Source organism: Gymnoscopelus braueri (genome assembly GCF_963280865.1).
Source record: "Gymnoscopelus braueri genome assembly, chromosome: 13".
In the NCBI taxonomy this organism is placed as follows: Eukaryota; Metazoa; Chordata; class Actinopteri; order Myctophiformes; family Myctophidae; genus Gymnoscopelus; species Gymnoscopelus braueri.
In genome coordinates, this window is record NC_137615.1 from 33,555,897 (window position 1) to 33,574,190 (window position 18,294).

At 42.1% G+C, this 18,294-nt stretch overlaps 1 protein-coding gene across 1 annotated transcript; it reads left to right on the forward strand.

Annotated features, from left to right (window-relative positions):
* Positions 1–6,336: 6,336 nt before the first annotated feature.
* luc7l3 (LUC7-like 3 pre-mRNA splicing factor) lies at positions 6,337–18,005 on the forward strand. Its single transcript, XM_080447947.1, has 11 exons — positions 6,337–6,567; positions 8,805–8,871; positions 8,987–9,026; positions 9,132–9,276; positions 9,945–10,019; positions 10,264–10,368; positions 10,857–11,018; positions 11,914–12,263; positions 13,145–13,317; positions 14,863–15,095; positions 17,336–18,005. The coding sequence occupies exons 1-10, from the start codon at positions 6,469–6,471 to the stop codon at positions 15,060–15,062; spliced, it is 1,416 nt and encodes a 471-aa protein (XP_080304073.1). The 5' UTR covers positions 6,337–6,468; the 3' UTR covers positions 15,063–15,095; positions 17,336–18,005.
* Positions 18,006–18,294: the final 289 nt, after the last annotated feature.

Consider the following 18,294-nt stretch of genomic DNA (forward strand, 5'->3'; position numbering starts at 1 on the left):
CATGATGCAAATCAATGAGTTCAGTCTCACTAGCCTAGTCGTGCCACGAGTTAGAATAAAAGATGGATGTACCAAACGATTATTATATCAAAAGAAACGAAACGATTATACCAAACTAAACACATTATAAACAGAGGGAATCATTTTGGAGGTGCACCGCACCGGAGGTTCCGATCATGGGTTCCGGACGATTGATGACGTAAAGTTATTTCCGCTCCGACCGGTTCAGAAACCAGAAAACTCCAGAGTTATAATCATATCGGGTTGGTTCCCGTCTGAAGAACCGATTGGCCTTTTGTGAAATTATTAGCAAATTATTAGGCTACTTATCGGTCAAGTAGCCTAACTGTAATTCAAATTCATAACACTTGGTTATCTGTCGTTATTCACCATTAGAAGTTTGGCACTTTCATCTTAAGTTGTTCAAAGCCAGAATCACATGCATCACAGTTGCAATATGTCTCTCTGCTGTAGAATAAATACATATATAGGCCTGTAAAATAATAAATAAATAAATATCTTTATAATGGCTGGGCAGTGGGCACTAGATTGATATCATGACATTATATTATATAGATTATATTCGATTATATTCGATTATATCATGCTATGGGACTGGATGGCTATCATCTGGGACTTTGGATATTGCAATATCATGATATGGCGTAAGTGCTGAGGTCACCTATTTTATTTTATTTTTATTTTATCATAAAATGTAAAAAAGCCCTATACTACCAACATACTTGAGATGATATAATCATGCATAACTATACAATAGGCTATTGGCCTCATTGTTCCTTATAGATAGATAGATAGATAGATAGATAGATAGATAGATAGATAGATAGATAGATAGATAGATAGATAGATAGGTAGGTAGGTAGGTAGGTAGGTAGGTAGATAGATAGATAGATAGATAGATAGATAGCTTGCTATCTAGATAGACGAATCTAGATATTGCTAGCTAGATAGATAGATAGATAGATAGATAGATAGATAGATAGATAGATAGATAGATAGATAGATAATGTAATATAATTATTTATATTGTTTACTATGCCCTATTGATCCCACTGGGGAATTTCAGTCGCCCATAGGAAGTACAGCAGTTTAGAGTCACAAGGTTACAGATACAGAGTAAGGAAAGTATACAGCAATACAGAGGTAAGAAATAACAATAAGAAGCACCATCAATAAGAACAACAGTATACAAAAGTATACAACCTATACAACTATCCTGCACTATGCAGAAAAACAACAACACCAGGTTACAGTGTCCTCACAAACAAAAAGTGTCAAACCATGCAACCAGTAACATGCAACAATGCAATTGAAAGAAAAGTGACAATGTCCACAGTGCAATCAGTAAGTGTCATTTAAAGGTCAGAGAGAGTCCTTGTTACGTCTTGTATTCCAAGTTATATGACAGTTGACCTGGCAGAGTGACCAACATGTGTCTCATTGTAAATCCTCATTAGCCTGGTAAACCCCCTCCCTCCGGAAATCTCATTTGCATTTGATTTCAGGGAGGTCTGGGATTGCGAAGGGAGTAGAGATGGCCGAACACTGCGTGTCCGAACCAATCAGCGGCTGCTAGGGGCGGGATCATCCAATCACCTGCCTAGTAGCTTGAAAAAAAGAAAAACTGTCTGTCATCGATTCTGCGCCCGGAGTCTCAGATGCAAGTACGCTGTGAAACAAAATGTGTGTCGCAAGTGTGGTATCTGAAAACCACAGACTTAAAGGTTTCTATTGCTTTTGTAGTTGCCAACAACGCCATATTGCAGATAAGTTTGTTGTCCCAGAGATGAGAATGAATGGTTGTAGAATGAAGGAGTCATCACTAGTTAGTGAGGTTTCGTTGCTTCCATTTATTGCATAAGTACAAAACAGTACAAAACAGCTTCCATGGACCCTGAGGTCTTCTCAGCAGCCTGCCGGCTACTGAGTGTCACACCCTAAGATGCATTTCGGTACAGTTTATATAACAGAGAGATCTAGAGAAGGTACATGTGGGTGTGTGAACTTCAAAGGTGAGCCCCCCCACCCGGCACAAACAATAGATCACCCTTCGAGCCCCCTGATTCAATTTGCACCTGTATGAAGCAGGAAAGGGGAAGGAGACAGATGCATAGACCTCTGTCTCCCAGCTAAACAACAAAGAGAATGTTTAATTGTAACCCCCAACCAGCTCAGACCAAAAGGCACCTCTGAATACACTCTTGTGTCTGACAGTAGGCTACCTGTAGACTTATGAAGATAAATAATACTAACAAATATGTATGTTATGTTATCAAATATACTACATTCCCCCCATGAGAGACATGAAACGTCTCTCACAAACACGTATATTTCAAAAGAAACACAAAGAATCCGCCCCCCATGAAAAGCGACCGGAACACCAACCAGGAAAAAAAGTTAACATTCAGGAAAACTAAAACAGCAAACAACATCACACAGAACAATGCACATACAAAAACCAAGATTACATAGTACAGCGACACGGTGAATTACATCAAATAGACACCCCCAAAACTAATTAGCGTGCAGGATCCCTCTGTTAGCCTTTTAAACTCCAGGATAAAACATTACACAGCCCCCACCCAGTGGAAGCTGACAGCACACAGTCGAATCACGCCCACCAAGCGATAACACCACCCCCCAAGATCAATGTCCCCCTCGCCCAGTCACCAAAATATACTCAAAGATAGCCTAATTCTTATCCCTAAGTTTTACACCGTACCATCAAGCATATATGACAACTACTACGAAAGTGCCTACACGGAAAAAAGAAGGCAGCGTACCCCCCAATGAAACAATAACCCACAAAGTAAACTCACATTAAACACAGGAGACCAGAAAGTAAAAAAATACCCTCGCATCACTTCCCATGGCAGCCATAGCCCCACAGTTTAACCCACGCTCATCACAAAAACATAACCCCAGGTCCCATATGCGCAGTGTCCCGCTCGATAATGTCTCTCTTGCAGTCTCCCTCAACGTCATCTTCTCACCCAGCCGTGCTCCAGCGCCGTACCCAGATTGTCAACAGATAGCTGCATTTTAACAACAGAGCGCTCCACTCGCGATCGCTGAAGATGTGTTACCACACTCTCCACGAAGAACCCCATCATCGCAAGTCCTCCACTCTGCCGGCACCCGCTGTCCTCTCCCCACAACATACCCGCCACGAAGAAATTCGACACACCAATTTCTCCGCTCTGCCGTCCGCACCGCAGCGCGCCCTTCTAGCGATCGCAGAAGATATGTTGAGCAGCCAGATGAGTCGTGCAGCCGTCCTAGATCTGGTCATGAAGTCCTCTCCTTGTAGATTCTCGAAAAATCGTCGTCATGTCGTCCCGATGTCCCGCCGCACGTTCTTTCGACGCCTGGCTCAGTATCCCTGGAGACTCGCGCCCCCAAAAAAACAAACCAACGCGACTGCCGACTTCACGCCATAATGTGGTATCTGAAAACCACAGACTTAAAGGTTTCTATTGCTTTTGTAGTTGCCAACAACGCCATATTGCAGATAAGTTTGTTGTCCCAGAGATGAGAATGAATGGTTGTAGAATGAAGGAGTCATCACTAGTTAGTGAGGTTTCGTTGCTTCCATTTATTGCATAAGTACAAAACAGTACAAAACAGCTTCCATGGACCCTGAGGTCTTCTCAGCAGCCTGCCGGCTACTGAGTGTCACACCCTAAGATGCATTTCGGTACAGTTTATATAACAGAGAGATCTAGAGAAGGTACATGTGGGTGTGTGAACTTCAAAGGTGAGCCCCCCCACCCGGCACAAACAATAGATCACCCTTCGAGCCCCCTGATTCAATTTGCACCTGTATGAAGCAGGAAAGGGGAAGGAGACAGATGCATAGACCTCTGTCTCCCAGCTAAACAACAAAGAGAATGTTTAATTGTAACCCCCAACCAGCTCAGACCAAAAGGCACCTCTGAATACACTCTTGTGTCTGACAGTAGGCTACCTGTAGACTTATGAAGATAAATAATACTAACAAATATGTATGTTATGTTATCAAATATACTACACAAGCTTTCTTCCATTTGACGGTGTCAGGTTAAATCCTCATAGCTACCAGCCCAAAGGACATGCCAAGTCTCATACAGTTCCACCCGGGGTTAGGTGAATCTATTGTTTCCTCTCCTTCTCAGATGCCCCACGATGTCCAGGTAGAGGGGGTTGGAGGGGTTTGCCATGATGGCATCCAGCTTCCTCGCTGTACGCACCTTTGCCACCTCTTTCACCCCCTCCAGTCAGGTCCCTACGACGGAGCCGGCCTTTCTCACCAGCCTTTTTAGGTTGTTAGTGTCACCCGCTCTGTTATGACAGTGCATGTAATACCAGCATGTAATACCAGAAAAGCGAACACTGGCCATAACAGACTGGTAGAACATCTGTAACATCCTGTTTCACAGACCCAAAAATCAGAGCCTTCTCAGGAAGAACAGCCTGCTCCTCCCCTTGCTGTAGAGTGCATCACAGTTGTCAGACCAATCCAACGACCTGTTCAGGTGCACTCACAGAAACTTGTAGTTGTCTACAATCTCCACAACCTCCCCGTTGATGGTGCTGGAGACCAGAGGTACCCCCTTGATCGTACGGTAGTCCACCACCATCTACTTGGTCTTGCTAGCATTGAGCCGGAGCCGGTTTGCCTCGCTCCACTGCACGATGTCCTTCACCACACTGTCGTGCTCAACAGTGTTGTCACCTGAGATGCAGCTGACCACTGTGTTGTCATCTGAGAACTTCTGTAGGTGACATGTCCATGAAGCGGAAGTCAGATGTTTATACCCTGGGGCGGCAGTGGCTCAGGGGTAGAGTGGCTGGGTAGAGTGAACTGGAAACAAGGTTTCCAGTTCGATCCCGGGCTGGGGCACTCCCCCAGAGTCAGGGTCGAAGTGTTCTTGAGCATGACGCTGAACCCCTAATTGCTCCTGATGAGCAGGTTGGTCCCTTGCATGGTTTCCTCCGCCATCGGTGTATGAATGTGTGTGTGAATGGGTGAATGGCACAATCAATGTAAAGCGCTTCTTTGGATAAAAGCGCTATATAAATGCACCATTCACCATTTATACTGTAGGGTGAACAGGAAGCGTGACAGCACTGTGCCCTGGGGAGTGCCTGTGTTGCTCACTAGCACCAACGACCGACAACCCTGCAGCCTCGCATGCTGCCCGCAGGGTAGTCTGTGATGTGATCCATGCCACCAAGCCGTTGTCCACTCCACTCCCATCACCGCAAGCTTCTCTGCAAGCAGTTATGGATGGATAGTAATAGTAACTTTTGCTTTTTGATGTGACTTTGTACAGAAAAACAGATGTCTAATGTAAGGTGGGAGCTAATGGAGAGAAGAGTAAAGACAATTTAAACTGACCATTTGTGTCAATTCTAGGGATTTTGGGGCAGGGAGGAATAATAATGATTTGAACAACCTTGCTGTTCCAAGACACTTTGAGAATGGATTTAAGCTAGCTGTGGTCCATAGCTTTAGAAGGAGTTCTTCTTAGGTTCTGGCTATTGAGTTCTAGAGCTAGATTTAATGTATAAACAACCCAGAAATCAAAGTAGTTGCAAATAAAAAAACAGCTGTACATTAGGTCCCATTTCGGTGGGATCCAGTTTCATAAATGTCATAGTTTCGCATTGCCAGACAACTATTCCACAGCGTTTGAAAATTGTGGGAGGCAGCATTGGCAACAGTCTGGCCAGTGGCCATGCGTGGAAAGCCTGGTGACGCGAGGTTAGGCCACGCGAGACATGTCACATTGGTCACAGGCGAGACGAGATGAGATACCCCTTTGAACCAGTGAGAGGCAGCAATGCGCCTCAGTAGCGTGTCTTGCCTGCCGGAAGTAGTGTTGCCATGTCGGCGTATTATAAGCGACTTTGGGCTTATTTTTCTGTAAAGTTGTTTGAAAAATTGGTAGTTGCGGGTTGCGTTTTTTGGCTTGTTTTAGCGTGTACTTGCTTATTTAGGATTGCTTCCAATTATTTTAAATTATTTTTTAGGCCAGTGGTTTTCAAATATTTTCCTGTTTTGTGCCAAGGAGCATTTGTGTTGTTAGAATGTTTCAAATTCTTTTTCCAAATATTCCACATTTTATTTAAAGAGTTTTAAAAAACAGCAGATCTACAAGCTCACACGATCTTGTACATTGGCTGTTTTCAAATAGCCGGTCTAAAAGTGCTCAAGTGGCCTGGAGTCGCTTCTTTTGGGCTTGTTTTCCTAGACCTGGTTGCTTATTTATCTCACAAAGCATGGCAACACTAGCCCGAAGTCCAATAGTTGCAGAAGAAGATGCTGTTGTCTGAGAACGTCGGAAGAAGGAAGCCGCCATTTTGTCCAGAGATACTGTTGCGCGCAAATAATAAATGGTGCGAGTCAGATAAGATAAAAGAGGGGATTTAAATCCGACTCCGTTTGAATTAAACGGCATTAAAATGCTTTCTGCCGCCCAGCTGCTGGATGAGCTGATGGGCAGAGACAGGAACCTGGCCCCCGACGACAAACGAAGCAACGTGAGATGGGACCACGAGACGGTGAGTTAGCATCGGGCTAATTTAAGCTAAGCTAGTGTTTAGCATCGGCTAATTTAAGTTAAGCTAAAGGTTAGCATCGGCTAATTTAAGCTAAGCTAGCAGTTAGCATCGGCTAATTTAAGCTAAGCTAACGGGCTAAGCTAACCCTGCTTCAGAATCGGTTCATTCCTTTTATCAGAACAATAAAGATAAATAGGGGTTTACTTAAAAGATACGAACGATAATAACGCAGTTATTGACACATTAATTGATATCAGTTCGCAAACCCATTATGTGGTTTTATGGAAGTGTGTGGAAATGGCAATGAAGGTGATTGTTAGCGTGTTAGCAATGGAACCATAGCTAATGCTGTCGGTGTTGGTAACGTGAAGGCCAGCGCTGGTGTTTTGTCCGGTGGTGGACAAAGTACTCGCATGTTTTACCTAAGTAAAAGTATCAATACTGTAATGTAGACATATTCTGGGACAATTTAAAGTCTGGAATTCAAAATGTACTTGAGTAAAAGTATAGGTATACAATGTACGTAATGTACCAAAAGTAGAAAGTACTCATTATGCAAAATGTCCCAATTTCGAATGTGGTTTCAAATGTGTAAAATGTATCAAATTCATCTGAAAATGGCAGATCGTACATCGGCTATTTTCTGAAATGTATTTAGGGCTGAAGTTGTGAGTGTAAACTTTGTAATAATAATCTAAATCTTCAAAGCACAGTACTTGAGTAAATGTACTTAGTTACTTTACACCACTGGGTTTGTCTGCAACTAGTTGGCTCATTATTCTTGCAACACAACTCATTTCAATTCTGTAATATGTCTAAATCACGTTAAATGTAAAATGAACTCTTGAGAGTGTACCAGACATGTGACCAAAGTGCACTTAGGCCCATTTGGTTTCATTTGTACACTCTTGAGTTACACATGAATAGATTAACTCTGGGTGTTACTGTGTACGATCAGGGCCAACCAAATCGGAGTAATTTGCACATACACTTAATGGATCCTAAAATTAACATGATATATGCCATATGATATGATCAGCTAAGTACAGCCTCACTATTTAGACGTCATATTAAGTTAAGCCAACCAGATGGTGCCACTTGCCAATGATGGGTGGCACTTCCTTTCCAACATATAAGCGAACTGACACACATTTCAGGCAGGCCTGCAAAACCTGCATTCAGTACACGAACACAACACAATGCAAGTCATGTCATAGACTCTGACCCGGTGAAGTTTGACACCTCTGTCACCTGTGTGTATGAGTGCATCCAGAAATCAGTCATGGTGTTCAACTAGCCCATCTGTGACTTTCGCTCTACCCCCGGGACTCTGTCTCATAGCATAGCATAGCCATCCAGAATTGGGGGGGGGGGGGAGATTTTATTTTATTTTATTATCCCTATTTTTGAACATTGCATAAAAAATGTAAAGGAAGTCCAGAGTTTCAACACATCTTTTAGTTATGGACTGATTGGTAGGGGTAGTGGTAAATCGAACTTTGAACTACCTTTTGACATTTTTGCCACGGCGCCTAATAGAAATGGGTAAAAAATAGTCATTTTTTCCCCCTGCCCCCCATTCTGGATGTCCCAGAGCTACAGCCAAAGGGGAGGTCACAGATGGGGCTAGTGTGCAACCATGGTGGCACACACTCTTAACATGCTATGAGATGGTTGTGCTCAATAGTTAAAGGAGGAGTTCACCCAAAAAAATTCTTATTTTCTATCATTACACACCCCATGAAGCCTTGATTTCATGAATTTATTTTAGTTTTTGTGGCATTCCTAAGACAATAATTTGATGACCGTGTGTATTTCCAGTAGGAGACACAAATAATCTACTTTGTGTCTCCTACCGGATACATTAGCCGGTAGGAGACGGGAATCAAATTATTGGCTTAGGAATGCGACAAAAACAAAAAAGAATCCATGGATTCAAAACTTCATAGGGTGTGCAATTGATAGAAAATAAGTAATTTTTTGGGTGAACTCCTCCTTTAATGCTCCGGAGTAGATCATGAGCATTGTGCAGTCATAGACATAATACCCGAGGCTGATTTGTATGAGTTGTGCTAATTATGCAAGACCCTGCACTCATATTTGATTAATATTGTCTAACATAACGCCTGCTTTATCTGATTTGACAAAGGTGTTTGTCATTTGACCGTAGACTTGTGATAAACTTGAATTAAACAAACCTTGCACAGAACTATAAAGTGTTTGTTTTTCTCCAATAGGTGTGCCGATACTATTTGTGTGGCTTCTGCCCAGCAGAGCTATTCACAAACACCCGCTCTGACTTAGGTAAGTCCGAGAACTTAGAAAATTGAGTCTTCATAGTTTTCAAACTACCAGACCAGTTGTTAACTGGATGCATGCTCAGTATTTTTGTGTTGATTGAGTTTTGTATTTTTTCCAGGTCCCTGTGAGAAAATCCATGATGAAAATCTAAGGAAAACGTAAGTACTCATAGAAACACGTGTAGCTATAGAAACACGGTCTGTGTGTTCAATTACCTTTTTTTATTTTTTATTTTTAACTCATTCGCACATCCCTCTGTCTAGATATGAGAAGAGCTCTAGATTTATGAAGGAAGGGTATGAGCGGGACTTCCTGCGCTACCTCCAGTCTCTCTTGGCTGAGGTGGAGAGGAGGATTCGTAGAGGGCATGCTCGCCTAGCACTCTCACAAGCTCAGCAGAATGCAGGGGTAGGTTTGCATTAACATAATTCCCAGTTCTATATCCATCTCGCATCGAGATAAAGCCTGTCAAAGAACTACTACCGTACTTAAATGGATAGTTCACCCAAAAAAAATTACTTATTTTCTATCAATTACACACTCCATGAAGCCTTGAATTCACTGAGATATTTTTGTCGCATTCCTAAGCAAATCATTTGATGACCGGCAGCAAGATGCTAATGTCTCCGGTAGGAGACTCTAAGTTGACACTTTGAGTCTCCTACCGCAGCCGCCACCGGTTATCAAATTATTGGCTTAGGAATGCGACAAAAACTAAAAAAATCTCCACGAAATCAAGTCTCCATGGGGTTTGTGTAATTGATAGGAAAATAATTCATTTTGGGGGTGAACTATCCCTTTAAGTTGTCTAACCTGTTAAACGGGTCACCTTTACCTTGATAAAGGCTTTGGCCGTCGGTGATTGTCTCAGAGTTTGTCAGTACACAATATCATTGGCAACTGGCACTATCCTCCAGGAATAGTGTATTGTATGTTTAGAACTTAAGTACTTGCTGTATATGTGTTTATGCATGTTTTTATGATGTTTGCACTGTTCATTCTAATGTGGGTGACCGCAAAAGAACATCTCTCCCTCCTTCAATACATTCTGTAAATGTTGTCAATGCCTTCTGCAGGGCCCTGGTCCATCAGGGAAGACTGAGGAGAAAGTCCAAGTTTTGACTGAGAAGATAGAGGACCTGGTTTTACAGGTATGTGACAAAATACACAGTTTGACTTTGCATTCTTGCCCGTAGTTTCAGCCAGACAGTTTTAAGTCGCGCACAAACACTCGCACGGCCTTAAGTTGAAAGGAACGGCACACCCGGAAGCTGGATCCTTTATTCGTAAAATCTTACAACAAAATAAGAACAGAACACAGCTGGTCCCCAACACCTCGAATGGAAGGTGAGTGTCTTGGTACATTGTTCAGTGATGAAAACCTTTGTGTCCCAGATTGAGGAGCTGGGTTCGGAGGGGCGCGTGGAGGAGGCCCAGGGCATGATGAAGCTGGTGGAGCAGCTAAAAGAGGATAGGGAGCTGCTAAGCTCCACCCCCTCGGTGAGTAAGCCAGCCTTGCATAATGTCTGGTATCCTCGGTTGCCATGGTGCACGTCAACATGACAGTTGCTGCTCAGCTAAAGAATAATAGTATTTTTCGGTGGATTTCCTGAATAAGCTAAAGAGCCAGTTTAAAATAAATGATTTGACTCTGTTGTAGACGTTTTGAGCAGCAACAAAATGTAGCACCTGCAGCTTACCAAACACAAACCACACATCTATTGTTTGTGCCAGGTGATGTCACAATCTGCTTATAGAGAGTGACATCAACTGGCAACACCACCAACCAATAGCAGATTACCTTTTCATTGCCCTGGTTCACCAGAGGTATCAGGTTTCACACTTTTGGTCTTTGGGGTTTAGTTGTTATTTAAGGAATACATTTTTCAACCTGTTGAAAAAAAACACCCTTCCTTTATATCAGTAACAGTGAGATGTTTTCCTAAGGATATATTTTCCTTTCCTATATTATCCTCTTTTTTTTTTAGACCATCGAGAGTTTTGCAGCCCAGGAGAAGCAGATGGAGGTCTGCGAGGTTTGCGGGGCCTTCCTCATCGTGGGCGATGCCCAGTCTCGGGTGGATGACCACCTGATGGGCAAGCAGCACATGGGATACGCCAAGATCAAATCCACTGTGGAGGAGCTCAAGGTAATGGGGATCACAGCCTGACAGTTACACGGCTGGACGGGGAGTGGAGTATAAAAGGGCTTTCAGATAGTACACAGTAACTCCACCCTTGGACTCTGAAGCCTATTATCTTTGATAGCTTGCGGCGTGCAAGAATGGCCTTGTGATGCGCAGAGCAAAGCGTGTTACACTTTATGTCCTATCTGAATGCCCTTCATTTTACTGTCCCAGAGTAAGGGCGCCTATGTGGATAAATAAAACGCAAAACCCTTCCAGTGCAGGTAGGGGCTGGGCAATGCATATAATTCACCAATACACAAGAGATATTTATATGAAAATTTCCATTTTCAATTCCACCATATGAATCAAATATTCTTGTTTTCATTGAATCTGTGTAACAGCAAATAACATCTGTTGCTTCCCCTTAATTGCACTTCGTTGTGCAGTTATGTCATTTAAAAAAAAGAAAAAGAAAGTATGTGGATCTTGGACTTATGTGGCTGACATATGACACAACTTGAGGCAAGGTTTCAGCCTGAGCAGAGCCCTATTGACTTAGATTATTAAAAGATAAATGTGGTGCTACTTACTACTGGTAACATGCATACAAAGTTAGTCGCTGGTCCAGTTGATTGCAATAATTGCTACACACACACACACACACACACACACACATATAGACCTGCTCTTAGATGCTAGCCTCTTTTAGAGCCACTATATCCTACATTATATTAGAGGTTGAAATTTGGTTGCTGATATCCTGATAATGTATCGCCCAGCCCTAGCTGCAGGTATGATGAAAATGAGGCCTGTTTGGATGCTGTGCTCGTGGCACCACTGTCATGTGTCAGTTGACCTGTGAAAGTCGCTGCATTTTGAAACGAACTTTCCTAACCCTGCTATCACCTTTCTGTAGGAGAAACTACGCCGACGCTCAGAAGAACCCGTCGGCGAGAACCCAGTGGTCCGGAAAGACAGAGAAGACCGAGAAAAAGAGCGAGAAGAGAGGGAGAAGAAGCGCAAGGAGGAGGAGGAGAAGGAAAAGGAGAAGGAACGTGAGAAGGAGAAAGAGAGGGAAAAAGAGCGGGAGCGCGAAAGGGAGAAAGACCGGGACAGAGAGAAGGAGCGTGAGAGAGAGAGAGACCGGAGATCGCGGAGGAGCCACTCCAACAGCCGCCACTCCAGCCGGGCGTCCGACAGGAAGAAGAGCCGGTCCCGTGAACGTCGGAGGTCCAGGAGCAGAGACAAGGAGCGCAAACGCAGCAGGTATGACCAATGAACTTTTCTTTTTTTGTCAGAACCTTGATATGGAGAAAAGCTTCAGCATTTATCTACTAATTGCCATCAGTAATGATGATCTACTTGGTCAAATGCCCTCGCAATAGGGCCCTTATTCTATATCATTTTCACAAGTAGTGGGTTCTAGACTAAAGACCACAATGGATTATTCAGATCATTAAGGATATCAGGGTGGTATATAGTTACCTAATGCTCTGTCAATCAGTGTGGCATACCCTATAGTTCCTTATGCTCTGTCATTCCTATACATTTACAGTATTGGGTTAGTTAACACATTGGGTGCCAAAACCGTATATATACGGTTTTGGCCATACTAACGTTGAGTGCCAAAACCGTATATATACTCCAATCCACCTCCTGGTTAACTTATGACTTCAAAAACCTGTATCTCGGCTCCTGTGCACTTTTTTTTTTTACAATGTTAATTTAACTATTTTCAACTGGCTGCAACTATGGAATGGATTTCCGAATGTTTTTAATTTTTTCCCCCCGATTGTACGAGACCTGTATGTGTGTAATGAGGGGATCACCGTGAGGACGGTGATCACTGAAAATATTTTTTGACTACTTGAAAAAGGTTCAAAATTTAAAAAAAATCCTGGCACTCAAAGTATAATATTTTAATAAACCTCTGGCACCCAATGTGTTAATGGGTTCGAAAATTATGGAAAATCCAAACCGCAAGTAAACGTCAAACTCCCCTTCCTTGCGAAACAATACCCTAGAAAGAATGTCTTTAGCGCAGGCACTCTGAAGGATGTGTTTTTTTTTTAGCAGGAAGAAAGCATGAAACTGCTTTATGTAGAAGGAAAGCTTCAGGTTCATTGTATCGTCTTATCTTTCTCAAGGAGTCGGGATCGGGAGAGGGAGAGGAGGCGAAGCCGTGAACGCTCTGACAGAAAGCGTCACTCCCGCAGCCGTGAGAGGAAGCGGTCCCGTAGCTCAGAGCGCAAGTCCCACCGCCACCGCAGTCGCAGCAGGGACAGAGACCGAGACAGAGAGCGGTCATCTAGAGACAGAGGTGAGGCCTTGTACTTGTTTCCTGTGAAGCTTTTGTATCCTCTATGCATACAGCACCACAGGCCATATCTAACGTGAATCTGATCATTATATTCTGAGGACGTGAAGGTCTGTGTGAAAAAATTACACTGCATAAAAATAAAACAAATAACTTACTGAGTGGCACCAAATGGGTCATAATAGAACAAGCATGTTAAACATTTGCAAAACCAGTTTTTTGTAATTTTCTAATCACAGTTAAAGGGGTATTTCACTTAAAAACACCTCTGGAGTAATTTTAACATCTACTCTAGCTTTTGTGTGCACCTGAGAGTTTCTAAATGGCTTGATTCAATAGTTGGATAAATAATATTCATTTTATCAGCCACACCCTCCTATATAAATAAGCCAATTCAACTTCAAACTCCATTTTAACCATGTTACTCGTTTGAAACACACACTTGTTCTGGTGACTGATCTGGTCATTCTAATGCTTGAGGCCGTAATTACTTTTAACACATTGACCGCCAGAGGTTAATCTCATAATGTACTCACCAGTGCCAACGTTTTATTGTTGTTTTTTTCACGTCGCCATAGATCTTGTTAAAATCCTTAAGATTGAGCCGTACACGGTCTGTTTACATCGGCGACATCTCCCTGCGTGTACCAGTCCAAACCACGTGTCAAACGGGGCATCCATGTTGTAGTTAGAACGGTTTAGGTTAAACAGTGATCAGCGAGGAGAAAAAACTACAGGAAGAGAATTGAGTTTCAGTGTGCGCTTTAGAATGGGAGCCGGCGTGATCGTCAAAACCGGATCCCAAATAATTCTGTTTCCGGTGGTGTTACAATGAAATGTGCCGTACTAGAAAATTGAAAAGTTTTTTTTTTCGAAAAAAAGGAAAAAGCACCACAGCCCGTAGGCTACGGGATCAGCGCTTTACCGTTGGATTTAACGGCCCGTAGAACTACGGGCCCGGCGGTCAATGTGTTAAAAGAAAAACATTCGCACATTAGGACAATATCAGTCACCAAAACCTTGGTTAAAATTTAGATTGAAGTTGAATGGGCCTATATAGAAGGAGGGCGTGCCTGATCTAATGAATATAAAAACAAAATCTTGAATTAAGCAACTTTGACTCTAAAATTACCCCAGAAGTGTTTGAAAGTGAAATACCCCTTTAATGTTTACAAGGGCAGCACATTTCATGTAGGTTGTAACACATTTCTGTTGAGCGAGTTGGGGAGGGAGGTTTAATATCTCGAAGACATTGTACTCAGAAAAAGAAGTTAATTTGAGTATAAAGTAAGGGCAAAATGGCCACCATGGGAATATGGCCAATTTCCGTCGAAGCGACACATTAACACATTCCACGCCAGAGTTTAATATAATGTACTCACCAGTGCCAGCGATTTATTGTTGTCGCCACAGAAAAATATATATACCACTTCGCAGAGATCTACGCGACTGGCACGCTGCGCAATTATTTAGGTTCGCGTAGATCTACGCGATTGGCACGCAATGTGTTAAGACCGGCCTGCTTTAATGCATTCTCTTCTTTCCCAGACCGTAAGGACACGGACGAGAAGAGGAGCAGCGGCAGCAGCTCCAAGAAAGAAAAGTCGTCTGACAACGGCGACACGGCCAAGGCCTCGACAGACACAGAGCCCACTGAGACGGAGGCGGCTGGCTCTGCAGCCCCCTCCTCACTGCTTAACGGCCAGCAAGAGCTCCTCCATTCTGAAGGTGACACTCAGTCCAATTAAAACTGATCTGATAGGACCTCAGATCAGGCTCAGGTAAGTGCGTCCTCCTGCCCCCTCGCAACACGAACCCATCCCCCCTTCTCCCACAACCCCCCACCCCCTACCCTCACACCCCTCCCTCCTCTCCTACCCTCCATTTAAGTTAAGTTCAATGCCTATTGTTTTTTTTTGTCTTATCTACTGTATGCATATATATCTATATATATATATATCTTTATCCTGTTTTCAAATAGTGCATCGTAAGTATGCACTGAAGATGGGGGACTAGGCCTGATGAATGAGAAGAAAGTAGAAAACAATCACACAAAGCCAAGAGGGAAAGGCCAGTGTAGCCCTGAGCAAACATACCCGGAGGTACCCCTCGTTTTGTTTCGGTTTTTACAACACATGTAGTTGTGTATTTAAATGTCTTTGTGGACAAAATGGAAGAAAAACTATATGAAAACCAAATTTACTTCAATCATATTTTTTCTTGCATTTACCTGTTATTATTTTTCTAACTTGACAATAAGAACATGTAATAACTTTGATTTATTGACTTATATTCCATTTATGGAGCAAATTAAAACCAAGTGTATTTTTGGGGTAGTGGGGCAGGGTTGTTTACATAGTCGTATACAGACACAACCATTTTATAACGCAGCTGCCGTTTCAGGTATTTGTGAAAACGATACCTTTTTTGTTTTCTTTTTAAATATTGTCGTAATTTATAACTTAACTCTCGATTGCCAATGGATTTGTTGTCCAGGTCAGTGTGCCTGATGATGCCATGTGTATTTTTTTAATTTTATTTTTGAGGAGGGTGGGTGGTTGGTGTCATAGCACCGGGGCCTAACGTAACTAACTAACTGGACGGTAGGGTTTACCAAATCAATTGCAGCTGACTTCCATACCTCACACAGCGTTGGTGTTGTGAGCAAGACCACATGAGAAAAGGGCAAATTAAAAATCATGGATACTCTGACTCTCAAACTGTGCAGGTACTCACCCCAGGTACTCCTTTCTCTACCCACATCCATTTCTGAATGCTGTTGCCTGTCAAACAAAGTGTTTTTCCAGACCATGAACTTGAAAGCTTGATTTCTTTTTTGTTGTGTGTAGCAATTTAATTTAAAACACATACTTCAAATATCTTTTGAAAGAGATTGTATTCGGGCAGTACGAACTTCCAAGACACTGTGAAAATGTTGAAGTGATGGGACACTTTGGTAGAGAGGTTTGGGTCGTGTACTTGGCTTGTCATGATGCAACTACGGTAGTCCAATTGGCGAGATATATTGCTCTGCTGTGCAGTTGATTCCATCATTGTATCACTTCCTTTGTATGATGAAACGTCACTCAAAAGTAGCAGATCTACAAGCTCGAAACGTGGTGCAAAGCGACATGTTTTTTGAGCTCGTGGATCTGCTACTTTTGCTATTTTTTTATTTGTTTTCGACAGTTTTCGACAAATGAGGTTTCCACCCGACAGAAGATATTGTCAGAATCAGTTATGCTCACGTTCGTTTATGTGCTAAAAGAGTGACTTAAAGATTTACGTTGTTTTATCGTACAATGGAAGTTGGAACTATTTTTGGGTTACTAATTTCTTGTCGACTAACGGAGTGATGCGTCCCGCCAATTAGACTCCTTGGATCATGACAAGGTAGTACACAACCCAAACCTCTACCAAAGTATTGTATCGCTTTAATATCACAAAACAAGATTAGCCTGCTTGATATACCCTTGCCATCTGCTTAAATTGTCACTTTCCCATAGTAAAACATATTAATAGGAATTCATCAATTCTGGTGTATAGATGTTATTTAAGTTGGCAAATCCTTTGTTTGAATTTTAGATAGAAATAATTTAAACAGTTATTGCCTTTTCATGAAACAAACTATGGCCACGGGAAATATCAAACGGGTTGAGACCAATTAAAATATTTATGTATATGGTAATGAAAGGGATTTAAAAGAGTCACCACTACCACTAATCGTACAGACAACCTGGTAAAAAAAAAGTCTTGATAATCAAAGGTAGAACATCTGAAAATGCCAGGATTTTCTGGCCCAAATGCATTGCACACTGTCCTTGGTAGTACTAAAAGGCTAGCAGTGTCTCTGTTAATACTCTACACCTTCCTCTGCGACTGATTTGAGGGACCTGTTGAGCTAGGAGGAATATTTATGACTACGACACCCCAGTAGTATCAGTAGCAACATTAGCTGCTGTGTGCACTTGTCGAAAGGCCTTTGCTAATATGCTGTCCTGTTAACATTTTTGCTCAACAGGGGAAGCTGGGAAATTTGGAGGAAGAATCAGAAGAGCGCACCCCATCCCTTACCCTGAACCTGACACTTCGCTGCTTAAAACAAGGTGAACCACAAAAGTAGTGGCTTTAAGGAGAAAACATAGAAAACAAACATGTACAAGAGGATAAAAAAACGAAACAAAAAAAAAACATTGGTTTTCATGTTCCTTTAGATTTGCTGTTTTTCTGGAAGTGTTTGTTTCTTGTTTCAGGATGGGGCTAGTTGTGGTTCATCTGACAATGTATCTCTTAGCTTGGTTTCTTTTTTTGGCCATCATTTTAATTACCGAACTTAGTGCAAGTTCAAGATGAGTTGTCTGGCAATCTCTACACGTTCTCCTTGTTTCTTGGCATTTAGAGTAAATTACATTGAAGAAAACAACAAAAGTTGTGGCTTGTTTTGTTTCTGTCAGGTTCCACTTCACTTCGTGACTTTTTATTTTAAATTTTCGAGAAGTCGGTTAATAAGCATTACAGTATGTACAATGTTAGTCCAGTTTTCCTCCCCAGAGCTCTCATTGATCGCTCGTCCCCTTACTGTAATATAACAAATTCATTTTGATCAAAAGATTTTGAGGACTGAATGATTATTGTTTTTTTGCTTATTTTAATGCTCATGTTTGTCTTGATGAATAAAAAGTGAAAACGTATATTGTCTCTTTTCCATCACTTTAAATAAAAATCATGCTAAATGACACAGGTAATCTGAGATGCCAATTATCTAAGAATCATCTGGAGCTTTTAATGGTTGTCGTTAGTCCATGAATGCATGGTACAGTTAGGTGAGTTTTGCCATTTTTTTAATGCTAGATGGGCTGCCACACAGGTCAAAGGTATATTAGGATTCAAGCTTAGCACTTGTATAGTTGTGTATTTAATGGCCGTATGGAGTATACTTGTATATTATCCTACTTTAATTAATTTTCACAAACAGGTTGC

Excerpts from the sequence above, each read along its gene's own strand:
- luc7l3 (XM_080447947.1), top strand. The coding sequence starts at position 6,469 with ATGCTTTCTGCCGCCCAGCTGCTGGATGAGCTGATGGGCAGAGACAGG. Across the intron at positions 10,369-10,856 it reads TGCTAAGCTCCACCCCCTCG|ACCATCGAGAGTTTTGCAGC; the intron begins GTGAGTAAGCCA and ends TTTTTTTTTTAG. Across the intron at positions 12,264-13,144 it reads AAGGAGCGCAAACGCAGCAG|GAGTCGGGATCGGGAGAGGG; the intron begins GTATGACCAATG and ends ATCTTTCTCAAG.